At 39.1% G+C, this 15,461-nt stretch overlaps 1 protein-coding gene across 1 annotated transcript in view; it reads left to right on the top strand.

Moving 5' to 3' along the window:
- SESTD1 (SEC14 and spectrin domain containing 1) overlaps nt 1-15,461 on the top strand; it is a 404,487-nt gene that overhangs the window by 266,617 nt on the left and 122,409 nt on the right. The window contains exon 9 of the mRNA XM_053698514.1: nt 13,289-13,500. Within this exon, the coding sequence (XP_053554489.1) occupies nt 13,289-13,500 (212 nt within the window). The remainder of the gene's footprint in view (nt 1-13,288; nt 13,501-15,461) is intronic.

The following is a 15,461-nucleotide window of genomic DNA, read 5'->3' as shown; positions in this document are numbered from 1 at the left end:
GTTTAGGGGTTATGTCTTTATGGACCTTTTACAGGGATCTGCTGGAGCAGGGTCCTTGTGTTCATCTCAATCTGGAGTTTTTGAGGCTGACTGCGTGGAATTGAACGCCTAGTCTTAGCCATGAGAGATTTTTCTGGTGGAATTGTTGATACTCTTGTTTTAGCTCTTAGGCCGGTGTCTCGTCGCACCTATCATAATGAGTACAGGACCTACTTCTTCTGATATGACGAACGGGGTTTCCCTGGCACATGGCCAGGTTTTCCTTGATCCTTTCCTTTTTCAAGGATGCTCTGGAGAAGGGCTTTTTCCGTTAGCTCCTTTAGGGGGCAGTATTCGGCCCTACCTATTTTTACGGTTTGAGAGGCTCACAGAGCTTCCATATGTCCAGTCTTTGTTTCAGGCTTTGACTAGATGAGGCCTGTGTGTAGGTCTAGTGCTCCTCGTTAGAGTTTACATCTTGTTCTAAGTTTTTGCAGAAGGCTCTGTTTGGGCCTATGCATGGTGTCGACATTAAGATTTTTTGTCTGGGTAGGTTCTTTTTCTACTGACAATTACTTTGGCGCGCAGAGTTTCTGTGATGCCTGCCTTGCATTGTGATTTTCCTTACCTATTTGTTCTTACGGCTACAGCTGGCCTTTGTACTGGTTTAGGTTTTATTCCTATGGTTGTTTCATATCGCATCATCAATCAGGAGATTGTGGTTCCTTCCTTGTATCCTAATCCTTCTTAGAAGGAGCAGTTATTTCATAACTGGAAGTGGTTCAGGCCTTGAAGTTCTATCTTCAGGCTACAAGGGTTTTTTGTCAGTCTTCTTTCTTGTTTGTGTCTATTCTGGGAAGTGTAAGGGATCAGGAAGCCTTGTCCACTACTTTGTTTTCTGGGTGAGGAGCATTGTTCGCTTTGCTTATGAGTCAGCGGGACGCAAGCCTCCTCAGAGGTTTAGGGCTCATTCTTCTAGAGCTGTGTTTTCCTCTTGGATCTGTTGAGATTGAGGCCTTCTAGGATAAAATTGTAGGGCGACTACCTGGTCTTCCACACTTATTTTTATCAGGACTTTTCATATTTTACATTTTGGCTTTGGCAGAAGCAGCTTTTGGGAGAAAGTTTTTTTGCAGACTGTGGTGCCCTTAGAACAGGGTCCGCCTCTCTTTTACCCTCCCGTTTTTTTTTTTTTTTGGGGTCCTCTAGAGCTTGGGTATATGTTTCCCAAAAGTAAGGAATGAAGCCGTGGACTCTCCTCATATTAAGATGGAAAACATAAATTATGCTTACCTGATAATTTGCTTTCCATCTGTATGAGGAGAGTCCACGGCTCCCGCCCGTTTTCTCCTTTGGGCGGACCAAATTTTTTGTGTGCACCATTTATACCCTGATATTTCTCCTACTGTTCCTTGTTCCCTTGGCAGAATGACTGGGGGATGAGGGAAGTGGAGGAGGTATTTAAGCCTTTGACTGCGGTGTATTTGCCTCCTCCTGGTGGCCAGGATCTGTATTTCCCAAAAGTAAGGAATGAAGCCGTGGACTCTCCTCATAGAGATGGAAAGGAAATGCCAGGCGGAGGTAAAAAAAAAGTGTTAATGATGGAATTACAGTACATCAGGCTTTACCCACAGCCGCTTGGGTAATGTCCGTTTTACCCGGGTAGTCCTAGGATTACCCAGATTTCTTACTTTTCCCATAATATATGCATATTTAAAACATACTTTTGTCATTGTTGTTTTTCTTTTTGTGCTTCTTAAGGCTACTTGTTTCCCTCCTGCATATTGCGATTTCCCCTTGAATGTTCCCAGTAGGTTTAAAGAGACAGTAAGCACTTTGAGATTTTAATATAAAGTAGTTAATTGGTCAAAGATAAAACAACAACTTTGCAATGTACTTTCATTGTTTAGATTGTTCTTTTTTCACTATATTTTACTTCACAAACCTAACCCTGCCACATATCTATCTCATTAACAGTTAATCTTATAATTTCTGCTGAAACTAAACAAGGGAGACTTTAACACAATGACAGTGGCAAGCCCTATCTTCTGCAGGCTTAAATTCGAATTAGCTCCTCAAAGTAAAGTTTTGCCAGGTTGTTGACCGCTTCATTGTACACTTCAGATCGGCTTCATAATACAGAGTTAGAGCTCTACATTTTTTCAAAAAAATTGTTTTTTATAATAATATAGAGCAATGCAAATATTACAGCTCATACTCTTTCATTAAAGCTAATCTGAAGCTTACAGTACAGCTGTCAAAAAGCCAGCGACATCAGTGATTAGTGAATGTGCACCAGTGAAAAAGTTGCGTTATTTAACCCCCTATAGAGCAGCCATTACAAATTTTCAAACAGCCGGCTTGTGCGTGCGATATGGTGCTTTTAAGCTCCATACCACACAAAATACAAGCGCTGTTTTGTCGTGCTTGTGCACGCTTTCCCCATAGACATCAATGGGGAAAGCGGGCTAAAAAAAAAAAAAAACTAACACCTGTGATTGCGGAATAAAAAGCTCTCTAATGCAGCCCCATTTATGTCTATGGGGAAAAAAAAGTTACATTTAAACCTAACACCCTAACATAAACCCCACATCTAAACACCCCTAATCTGCTGCCCCCGACATCGCCGACGCCTACATAATGTTATTAACCCCTAATCGTCCGCTTCCGATATCGCTCCCACCTAAATAAAACTATTAACCCCTAATCTGCCGCTCCCGATGTCGCCTCCACTATACTAAAGTTATTAACCCCTATTCCCTTGCACTCCAACATCGCCTACACTATAATCTATTAACCCCCATTCCACCGCTCCCTGACATCGCCACAACTAAATTATGTTACTAACCCCTAAACCTCTGGCCTCCACATCACTACCACTAAATAAATCTATTAACTCCTAAACCGCCAGCCCCCCACATCGTAACAACCTAAATTAAACTATATTAACCCCTAAACCTAACCCTAACGTAACCCTAACACCCCCTAACTTTCACATAATTAAAATAGAGCTAAATTAAACTTACAATTATTAACTAAATAATTCCTATTTAAAACTAAATACTTACCTGTGAAATAAAACCTAAGCTAGCTACAATATAACTAATAGTTATATTGTAGCTAGCTTAGGTTTTATTTTTATTTCACAGATAAGTTTGTATTTATTTTAACTTGTTAGACTAGTTAGTAAATAGTTACTAGTTAGTAAATAGTTATTAACTATTTACTAACTACCTAGTTATAATAAATACAAAATTACCTGTGAAATTAAATCTAAGCTGCCTTACACTAAAACCTAGCATTACAAAAATAAAAACTACCATTACAAAAAATAACAAACGAAATTATAAAAAATAATAAAAATTATTCCTATAAAAAAGCCTAATCTACAATAAATTACCAAGGGCCCTTAAAAGGGCTTTTTGTAGGGCATTGCCCTAAAGTTAGCAGCTCTTTTGCTACAAAACAAACACCCCCTAACAGTATACAAACCCCCACCCCCCCAATCCACAAAATAAAAATAAAGTAAATCCTAATCTACCCATTGCATTAGCTCTTTTTTTTTTTTTTTTTTTTTTTTAAAAAAGCCCAATCCCTAAATTAAAAAAAAAAAAAACTTAAATCACTAACCCCCGAAGATCCACTTACAGTTTTTGAAGTCCTGCTTGAACGATCTTCATCCAGGCGGCGAGAAGTCTTCATCCAGGTGGCCTCTTCTATCTTCATCCAGGCGGCAAAGTCCTCATACAAGCGACGAGAAGTCTTCATCCAGGCGGCATCTTCTATCTCCATCCAGACGGCATCTTCTATCTTCATCCTGGCAGCGCGGAGCGAGGCCCATCCTGAAGACATCCGTCGCGGACCATCCTCTTCATATGGTCGCTGCCGTATACTGAATATTCAATGCAAGGTACACGATTCAAGATGTGTCCCTTGCATTCCTATTGGCTGATTTAATTTTGGAAATTCAAATCAGCCAATAGGATGAGAGCTTCTGTAATTCTATTGGCTGTTCAAATTAGCCATTAGAATTTCAATAGCTCTCATCCTATTGGCTGATTTGAATTTCCAAAATCAAATCGGCCAATAGGAATGCAAGGGACGCCATCTTGAATCGCGTACCTTGCATTGAAGATTCAGTGTACGGTGGCGAACGTATGAAGAGGATGCTCTGTGTCGGTGTCTTCAGGATGGACCCGCTCCACGCCGCCGGAATGAAGATAGAAGATGCTGTCTGGATGAAGACTTCTCGCTGCCTGGATAATGATAGTAGAGGCCACCTGGATGAGGACTTCGCCGCCTGGATGAAGATCGTTCAAGCGGGACTTCAAAAGCTGTAAGTGGATTTTCAGGGATCAGTGATAGGTTTTTTTAAGGTTTTTTTGGGTGTTTTTTTTTTTTTTAGTTTAGGGTTTGGGCTTTCGTAAAAGAGCTAAAAGCCCTTTTAAGGGCAATGCCCATACAAATGCCATTTTCAGGGCAATGGGTAGCTTAGATTTTTGTCAGCTAGGTTTTATTTTTTTAGGGGGTTGGGTTTTTTTACAGGTAAAAGAGCTGTTTAACTTAGAGCAATGCCCTACAAAAGGCCCTTTTAAGGGCTATTGGTAGTTTATTGTAGGCTAGTTTTTATTTTTATTTTGGGTGGGCTTTTTTATTTTGATAGGGCTATTAGATTAGGTGTAATTCTTTTTTATTTTTGATAATTTAGTTTATTTCTTGTGATATAGTGTTTGTTATTTTTTGTAATTTAGTCTTTTTTATTTTTTGTAATTAGATAGTTTTGTTTAATTGGTAGTTAGTTTAATATTAGTTACATAGATATATTAGTTTGTTAGTTTAAACTTAGTTTTTTTAATTTGACAGGTAAATTTTAATTTAATTTAAGATAGGGAAATTGTAATTTTAATATAAAGTTAAGGGGGCTTTCAGTTTAGGGGTTACTAGTTTAATTTAGTATATTTCATGGTGGGGGCTTGCGGTTTAGGAGTTAATAGGTTTATTATAGTGGCGGTGGTGGAGCTTAATAACTTTAGTATAGTGGGGGCGATGTGGGCGGACGGCGGATTAGGGGTTAATAATATTTAAATAGTGTTTGCGATGCGGGAGGGCGGGGTTAATAACTTTAATATAGTATTTAAAATGCGGGTGGGCCTCGGTTTAGGGGTTAATAGGTAGTTTATGGGTGTTTAGTGTACTTTGTAGCAGTTTAGTTATGAGTTTTATGTAACAGCTTTTTAGCGTAAAACTCCTGATCTCCGATTGCTAAACTGATCTTGTCGGTATAGGATGGAACGCAAGCTTTTTAACCTCACAGCAAAACTCGTAATGGCTGCGCTATGGAAGTCCCATGAAAAAACGTAATTTTACGTGTGCGGGACTGACGTTGCGTTTACAGGCTAAAAGGCTGTACCGACAAGACTTGTAATGGCTGCGGTGCTGTTTTAACAATTAAATTACCATTTTTTCAGCAATAAAACATGAACACACAACTTGTAATCTAGCTGATAGTAAGCAATTTTCAGCATTAGAAGCTAAAATGCAGGATGATGATGAAGGTATTCAGCAAATGAACCTTAAACTGGTATATTCCCATTTAGACTGCAAATAGAAGTGTATGTGCTTCTCTTGTGGGTCAGCATTGATTCCTCTCTGCCAGAATTATTTTTTTCATGAACTGAACACTTTAAAATATGAGTACAACTGATATATACTGCTTAGAAAATGTGAGGTGAGTTTGTTTTTTAATTAGATAAAATATTTTGATAGATAATACCAGCTAAACTATATATAAATATCTTTATTTTTGGATGTAATGTAAACTTATATTTTAAGTCTCTTTCCCTTCATGCAGTAATAGAAACTCACAAAAGCTTTATGTCTGCCTCCCTTTGCCCTGTGTTTACATTGGACAGATAAAGAAATTAATTTTTGACTTCTCTCAGCACAGATTATTGTGTTTTGGAAAGGTCCAGCTACCCTGTGACCTCAGTCAAATCTCTCTATAATTATCGGGCTTTAACAAAAAATCTGTAGTTTTTCCTGCAAAGTACAGGCAGTCCCAGGTTAAGAACAAGATTGGTTCTGTAGGTTTGTTAAGTTGAATTTATATGTAAGTTGGAACAGGCACTTTTTTTAGGTGAAACTCTAGCCAAACATTTTTTTAGTTTTGGATAGCATAAGAAAAATTCACATCACTTTCTGCCCTTGTGACAATTGGATTTTGAGTATTTTGGGTTATCCTGGAAAGGAATGGCAATAAAACTCTATTTTCTCAGTTTGTAAGTACGAGTTGTACTTAAAGGGATAGTAAACACCAGAATTTTTGTTGTTTAAAAAGGTAGATAATCCCTTTATTACCCATTCCCCAATTTCGCATAACCAACACAGTTATAATAATATACTTTTTACCTCTGTGATTACCTTGTATCTATGCCTCTGCAAACTGCCCCCTTATTTCAGTTCTTTTGACAGACATGTATTTTTAGCCAATCAGTGCTTGCTCTTAGGAGCTTCACGTGCCGGAGCTCAATGTTATCTATATGAAACACATGAACTAACACCCTCTAGTGGTGAAAAACTGTCAAAATGCTTTTTGATGTGTATTTGTTTATATAAATTGTTTAAATGTTTTGCATATTTTCTTTCCTAAGACATGGAATGTCCACAATGTCATTTCAATTACTGGTGGGATATTCACTCCTGGCCAGTAGGAGGAGGCAAAGTGCACCACAGCAAAGCTGTTAAGGGTCACCTACCTTACCCATAACCCCCAGTCATTCTCTTTGCCTCTGTCAATGGAAGAGGTGATGTTTGATGTCTGAAGATATTTTTCCTTTTCTGGGTACTTTTCCCTGCAAACAAGGATTTGGGTTTAGCTGTGTCCACGTCAATCTCTTGAGTAAGAGTAGTGGTGGCTTTTAAGCAGTTAGGAAGTGGGGAGGTGATCCTTACTTTGTTTTCCTGACATATTTGCTGCCCTAGTCATAGAAAGCCAGAATTGGTTACTCTGTTTTTTCCTTTTCCACAGGTCTGTGTAAGGAGAATGTTTCCCTTTACGCCTGGTGAGCTGTCTTCATGCCGGACAGCTAGATTGCAGGTAAGTGCTTTTGTATTCTAGGTGTTGGAGACTTGCACTTCAGGAAAATAGTTAACTCTGCAGTAATATTGGGATATGATAATCCTTTATGTATAGGATTTACTGGAGCAGTGTACAGGCACATATGTATGTGGAAGGGGTTAATCTCCCCTTAATATTGGGGATGTTTACACTTGGCTCTTTAATTTTATTCACTCTTGTAGTGTGACAAGAGGTTATATTGGGCATTGTGTTTAAAGCACAAGAACAGTAGGGCACAATTTATTGAGGCCGTTATTGTGATGGGAGCTGCAAAGGGATTTTTATTTTGTTTCTTCTTGGCAGTTTCTTGGAGCATGCGCTTTTAGTTGCTGCGCAGTTCCTGTTTGCAGGTCATGTGACTTCCCGCTCATCCGACACGGAGCGGCGTCTCTTCTTAGCATTTCTGTGTCGGTTTGTTGAGAAGTCACTTGCAAGCTGATTCTGTGTACCTGACTAATTGGAGATCCTCTGAGAGTTACGGTAGGGCACCTCAGACTGTCTGAGGTGTAGAGGTGTTGAGTTTGTTTTTTCCTATTCTATTGGGCAAGTTATATTAGTGTGTATAACACTGAGGGAATAAAGACTCTTATTAAAGTGACAGTAGTGGGGTTTTTTTAAATTTTAATTTCTCTTTTATTTTGGAGAATTTATTTTTCAAGCTATGGACTTGGATTCAGAATCTGTTTCTTTTGATAGATGCTTACCATGTCTAGAGGCCCAAATTGTTTTGCCTATGTAATTTTGTTCTACTTGTTTAGCTAGAATACTAGAGTGTAAAGATAAATTATTGCCTTCTGAGCCTATTGTCTCCCAGGATAATGCCTCAATAGCCTCACGTCCAGTGCCCTGCGGTATTTGCAGCATTATCTGCTTTTCCCATGTTGGGGAAGCGCAAGAGGATTTCTAAACATTCTTCTGATAGTAAGGTGCCTGTCGCTGCTGCTGACTTTATCCAAAGTCTGAGGAGGAGGATACCTCTATAGCTTCTGAGGGTGAAATCTCAGATTCGGACAGTATAATTCCTTTGACTGACTCTGAAGAGGTAAACTTCAGATTTAAGCTTGAAGACCTCCGTGTACTGTTAAAGGAGGTACTGGCTATTTTGGATGACGACATGACGTTATTTGTTCTTAGGATAGATTATGTACATGAGTGTCTTGGTGTTTCAATCGGAACTCTGATCCTGACCACACAAAAATTAGATGCCTTCAATTGTACCTTACAGAGCAAACACGGACCCGCTAAAGCACGTTATGATAAAAGAAGGAAGCGGGGTTTGCGCACTGCAGTTGGAGAGACAGACACACGTTTGATATTGCATCTATAGTCTGCAATCGGGTGAAGCCGATCTGTGACAAACATTACTAACATACACAATTTATAATATGTGATTAGGTCATGTATACATTCCCACTTGAAAGATTAGATTGTCAAAACATGGGGCGTTTACACAATAGGGTATTGACTCATACACGCCTACCAATGAAGTAACGACGGGTCTTTGGGCTAAACCAATCAGTAACAAGGTATTATATCGATACCTCTATCTAAAGCACACTGCGGTGTGCCGTGGAGACTTGTAGGAATACTCTTAGGTGGAACTATGATTTCGATCTCTCTATTTATAATTTTGTGTTTATAACATGGTAATAATTTTTTGAACAACAAACACGGATCTATCGAGGCATATTACACCTGACACAAGGTAGGCGAGTCTGCGAGACACTACACCCTGATTGGCGCATAACAGGGGTGTGTAATGGACAGGATTCAGATTGGCCAACTAAAATATGGGTGGGGTATAAATAGAAGCCGCTCTCGGTCATTCGTCTTGATAACTTTTGCAGTAAACATTGAGAAAGGCCGGCTCCGCGGCCGAAACGCGTTTGGGGTTCCCTGAACCCATTAGGTCCCTTGTAACTTAGGGAATCTATCTGTCTTTTTATCTAGCCATACGTACCAATTCTCTGCCTTGGGGTTCTGCTCCTGTCACCTGAAGCCGACGTATCCAGCTATCGGCCAGGAATACAGGGGGGCATATACCCCAGGCCTTTGGTACATTTTCTGGCTTAGCTCGTTTGTGTGTTTTTATCCTACTATCTATCTTTGCACTGTATTGTGTTTAGGGGAATGTGTGGTCCCCACCAGTTTTTTAATTAACCAAATAAACTTTTATTGTTTTTATTACCCATCATTATTAATCTATCCACTGTTTAGATACAGGGTGTTACTCTAATAGGAATGTGAGTGCTACTAACCCCTCTTTTTGTCCCACCTTTTCCCCACCCTTAACTTTACAGGAGTGGGATAAGCCAGGAATATCTTTCTCCCCATCTCCAGTTTTTTAAAAAAAATGTTTCCTGTTGCTGACTCCATTCGAGACTCATGGCGCACAGTGACTAAGGTAGAAGAGGCTATTTCTACTCTGTCTAAGAGAACCACGATTCATATTGAGGATAGCTGTTCCTTTAGGAATCCTATGGACAGAAAGCTGAAAGTTTATTTTAAGAAAATGTATGTTCATCAGGGTCTACAATGGCAACCTGCAGTCTGTATTGCCAGAGTGGCAAGTGCAGCATCTTATTGGTGCAATGCTTTGTCCGAGTTGATTTTAGAGGAAACGCCGTTGGAGGAGATCCAAGATAGGATTAAGGCCCTTAAAGCCAATTCCTTTATTTCTGATGCTAACAGGCAAGTCATTATACTGGGAGCCAAGATGTCTGTCTTCACTGTACTAGCCCACAGTGCTTTATGGCTGAAATCTTGGTCAGCTGATGTTACCTCCAAGTCCAAGCTTCTGTCGCTACCTTACAAGGGTAAGACCCTGTTTGGTCCTGGTCTGGCAGAGATAATTTCTGACATTAAGGGTGGAAAGGGGGTCCTTTCTACCACAAGACAAGAAGAATAGACATAAGGGGCGTCCAAATTCTAATTTTCGTTCCTTTCGTAACTTCAAAGGTCAGAAGTCTTCCTCTTCCAAGCTGGAGAAGTCTAAGTCCTCTTGAAGACCCAATCAGACTTAGAATAAGGGGAAACAATCAAAGAAACCCTCATCTGAGACTAAGTCAACATGAAGGGTCTGCCCCCAGTCCGGTACTGGATCAGGGGGATGGCAGACTTTACTTGTTTCCAACAAGCCTGGATACGTGATGTCCCAGACCCTTGGGCTGTGGACATAGTATCTCACAGTTACAAAATAGACTTCAAGACTTGTTCTCCCAGGGGCAGATTCCACCTCTCAAGATTATCTGCAGACTAGGTAAAAAGAGAGGCATTCTTGAACTACGTTCTGGACCTTTTCTCCCTGGGAGTGATTGTTCCAGTTCCACTAAGGGAGGGAACGGGGTCTAGGATTTTATTCAAATCTGTTTGTGGTTTCCAAAAAAGAGGGAACTTTTCGACCCATTTTAGACCTGAAGTGTCTCAACAAATTTCTCAGGGTACCATACTTCAAAATGGAAACCATTCATTCCATTCTTCCTTTAGTCTAAGAGGGTCAGTTCATGGCGACCATAGACCTAAAGGACACGTATCTTCATGTTCCCATACACAGGGATCATCACAAGTTCCTGAGATTCGCTTTCCTGGACAAGCACTTTGTTCATTGCTCTTCCGTTTGGCCTTGCCACAGCTCCCAGAATTTTTTCAAAGGTTCTGGGGGCTCTCTTGGCAGTTGTCAGGTCTCAGGGAATCGTGGTGGTGCCCTATATGGATGACATCTTGGTTCAGGCGCCATATATTTAACTAGCAAAATATCATACAGAGATCTTGTTGTCTTTTCTCCATTCCCACGGATGGAAAGTGAATCTGGAAAAGAGTTCCCTTGTTCCAGCTACAAGGGTGGTTTTCTTAGGACCATCATAGATTCCCTATCTATGAAGTTTTTTCTGACAGAGGTTAGAAAATCAAAAATTATCTCTTCTTGCCTCTCTCTACAGTCTATCCGGCCGTCAGTAGCTTTTCAATGCTCTAATGGCCTGGCCTCAGTTGTCTTTAGCCCGGTTTATCAGATTCCAGTCGGACAACATCAACTCAGTGGCCTACATCAACCACCAGGGAGGAACTCGGAGTTCCTTGGCCATGAAGGAGGTAACACAGATTATTCAGTGGGCGGAAGCTCACAATTGTCTTCTATCTGCCATCCACATTCCAGGAGTGGACAACTGGGATGCAAATTTTCTTAGCAGACAGACCTTTCATCCTGGGGAGTGGGCTCTCCATCCGGATTCAAGGTAGAATTCAAGGTCAAGAGATCCTGAGGCCGCCCTGATAGATACTCTGGCGGTTCCTTGGGATTTCGGTCTAGCATACCTGTCCTCCGTTTGCTCTCCTTCCGTGACTCATTGCTTGTGTCAAGCAGGAGAGAGCATCTGTAATTCTAATAGCTCCTGTATAGCCTGGCAGGATCTGGTTTGCAGACCTAGTGAAGATATCATTTCTTCCTCCTTGGAGGTTACCTCTGAGGAAGGACCTTCTAACTCAGGGTCCTTTCCTCCATCCAAATCTTGTTTCTCTGAAACTGACTGCATGGAGATTGAACGCTTAGTTCTGGCTAAGCGTGGTTTTTCTGAGTCAGTGATTGACAATATGCTTTAGGCTCGCAAGCCTGTTACTCGTAAGATTTACCATAAGATATGGCGTAAATACCTATATTGGTGTGAATCGAAGGGCTTCTCTTGGAGTAGGGTCAGGATTCCTAGAATTTTGTCTTTTCTCCAGGAAGGTCTGGAAAAAGGGTTGTCTGTCAGTTCGTCTGGCGGACGTACCAGATGTTCAATCTTTTTGTCAGGCTCTGGTCAGAATCAGGCCTGTGTTTAAACATGTTGCTCCTCCTTGGAGTCTTAACCTAGTTCTTAGAGTTTTGCAGCAGGCTCAGTTTGAGCCAATGCATTCTGTAGATATTAAGTTATCTTGAAAAGTTTTGTTTCTTATTGCTATTTCTTCTGCTCGCAGAGTTTCTGAACTCTCGGCTCTGCAGTGCGATTCTCTTCGTACTAAATTGGGGTTTCTCCCTAAGGTGGGTTCAGATAGAAATATCAATCAGGAAATTGTTGTTCCTTTTCTCTGTCCTAATCCTTCTTCTCAAAAGGAACGTCTGTTGCATAACTTGGATGTTGTGCGCACTCTAAAATTATACCTACAGGATACTAAGGATTTTCTTCTTCTGCCCTGTTTGTTTGTTTCTCAGGAAAGCGTAGGGGTCAGAAGGCAACTTCTACTTCTCTTCCCTCTGGTTGAGAAGCATTATTCGTTTTTTTTATGAGACTGCTGGATAGCAGCCTCCTGAGAGAATAACGGCTCATTCCACTAGGGCTGTCTCCTCTTCTTGGGCTTTCAAGAATGAAGTTTCTGTGGAACAGATTTGCAAGACTGCAACTTGGTCCTCTCTGCCTACTTTTTCTAAATTTTAGAAGTTTGATCATTTTGCCTAGGGTGAGGCTTCTTTTGGGAGAAAGGTTCTTCAAGCGGTGGTGCCTTCGGTTTATGCCTGCTGTTTTGTTCTCTCTCCCTGTTCATTCCGTGTCCTCTAGCTTGGGTAATTGGAATGACGTTGTGGACTCTCCATGTCTTTGGAAAGAAAACAAAATTTATGCTTACCTGATAAATTTCTTTCTTTCCGGACATGGAGAGTCCACGACCCCACCCTTAATTAAGACAGTATTTTTTGTTAAATCTCAGGCACCTCTACACCTTTGTGTTATCTTCTTTTTCCATTTTCCTTTGGCTGAATGACTTGGGGTTATGGGTAAGGGAGGTGACGCTTAACAGTTTTGCTGTGGTGCTCTTTGCCGCCTCCTGCTGACCAGGAGTGAATATCCCACTAGTAATTGGAATGACGTTTTGGACTTTCCATGTTCGGAAAGAAATTTATCAGGTAAGCATAAATTTATAAATGTTGTTATTTCTCACTTTGTTTCATATTAAAAATAGAGGTATCCCCCCCCCCATGCCCTTTGTTTTTTCTTGTCCAAGCAAAAACAAACATTTTCAAATATGTTTTAAAGGTGAAACGTATTTTAAAATAAAATCAGTGGTGGGTATCAAATTAAATATAATCAGACAATATATAACTGTTGTTTTCAACATATTCAGTTATAATGAACACTTTTTTAAAATTTAACTCATACAATAAATTTGTGCCATTACCTTTTGTCTAATCTCCATAGACAAATGTATTTTTTTATATTAAAGGGCATGAGCTACTTTCTGAACTTCAGCAGCGTCGGTTTAATGGTTCTGAAGGAGGGGTTTCCTGGTCCCCAATGGATGACGAACTTTTGGCTCAGCCTCAGGTCATGAAACTTCTTGATTCCTTAAGAGAGCAATACACCCGATATCAGGAAGTCTGCAGGCAACGCAGCAAGCGCACACAGCTAGATGAAATCCAGCAGAAGGTTATGCAGGTAACCAGAAACAACAGTGTATTTTGTGTTCAGCTATTTCTTGTCAAATTAGAAATACTAAACTACTCCTCACACATTTTTCCCCCCATTTGCTTTGGAATAGACATTAGTTGAACAGGTTCAAAATTTAACCGGAAATGATCACTGGCATTGAGCAATAGCCAAATGAAGAATGTTATGTTCCACAAGCAGAAATCTTGTTTTTTTATATGGTTTTACACAAGTTTGATTTCCAATTCAATGTTGAAAATACTACTACTTTATCACAAAGGCTTTATTAGATCATTACTATGATATAAATGACTACCTTGCATCAAACCATATACATTTCTCAAGGCTTCTAGGAAGTTGATATCTACTTGTTAAACGCTGATATATTTGTTACCTTTAACCCTTTTTTATTTGCATGGATTTAATATGTAGCCTTTGGTTGATATGTGCTTCTTATAACCATTTAAACTATAAAGAATTACAATTAGGTGCTCAGATTTCTTAATCTAATACAACACTATTCCACCACTTCCTTAATTGCTAATAATTCCATTGTATTATTAGGGAGTCAGAATTATTTTCTGTCCAAAATGTCCTTTAAAACAGAGCTTTTAGTTAAACTGATATTCTGATTGAGTGATCATTCATTAAAATTAAACTTCTAGTCTAGTTTGGCAAACAGACTTTATTAATGCATTTAAATTGGTTGTTTATTGGGGCATCAACCTTAATTTACATCAGTCTGAGTAAAAATAGATGTTTAAAATAAAATGAGAAGAGGGTGCACCTAAATAAGTCCGCTATATCTGTAAAATAAAACACTTAATATGGGGAGTTTTATAATCTGCCCAATGTTTATCAAAAAACAACTGTGTATTAGCAAATCAGATTTAATTAATAAAAGTTTTTGTAAAAACAGTATCTATGTCAGTACTTAATATCTCTACTGCTCTTTAATGTGTATTGCCACTGGTGGTCTTCTAAAGAGCATGTATCTATCTATCTATCTATCTATATATATATATATATATATATATATATATATATATATATACTGTGTATATATATATATATATATATATATATATATATATATATATATACTGTATATATAAATCTAGATCAGCCTATATAGGATATTAAATTAACCCCAATAAAATAATGGATGTGTTTATTCAATGCAATACTATATTTGCAACAAATACAAAAACCTCCATTTTAGTCTAAAAATCAATACGCATAAGACCCTACGTAGATTCTGCCACACAAGCACATAATAGATAAACTACATAAGTAGGGTTACCAATTCCTCTACTCTTTATAGAAAACTATTAATCCATCCTAGTTGGAAATGCTGTAACCTTCACATACGTGTTTACACTACAGCAATTTGCCCATCCACATTTATATGTGTCTGGGTTCAGGAGATAATAAATTAGTATAGAAAAAGCACTCAAGTCAATCCTGCTAAACCTCAGTTTAACCCCTCAAGTTCAAACTAATCACAATAGACCAAAAGAGAAAGAAGAGGTAGCGCTAAATGCACGGATTGGATAAATGATATGTAACAGTTGAAATTTACCATGTAACAAAAAGAAATGAAAAAATAATAAAGTTAAAACATATAATGTGAAGCAAGGGTAAGATATGTTATATGTAATAGTTGAAATTTACCATGTAACAAAATGAAATGACAAAATAACTAAAAGTTAAAACATTTAATGTGAAGCAAGTAAAATATAGATGGGACGTCTCCCTGGACAAATATTAATAACCAATTATAAGAAGTCCTGATCAAATCAGTACATGATTCCCAGTCCAAGTAATGATATGAGCACGCTTAGATATGTTTGCAAGAGTCTTTAGGTTAGTGTGAAAAAAACACCACCAAACAACCACCAGTAAGCTAAGGGGAGTAGCGCTGATTAGCGCATAAAGAACAGAGAAACCAATGTCTCAAAGATTCATGG

The sequence above is a fragment of the Bombina bombina genome, chromosome 1, assembly GCF_027579735.1.
Source record: "Bombina bombina isolate aBomBom1 chromosome 1, aBomBom1.pri, whole genome shotgun sequence".
Taxonomy (NCBI): domain Eukaryota; kingdom Metazoa; phylum Chordata; class Amphibia; order Anura; family Bombinatoridae; genus Bombina; species Bombina bombina.
The sequence above is the reverse complement of the archived record's forward strand: the minus strand, read 5'-3'. Positions and strand labels throughout refer to the sequence as shown.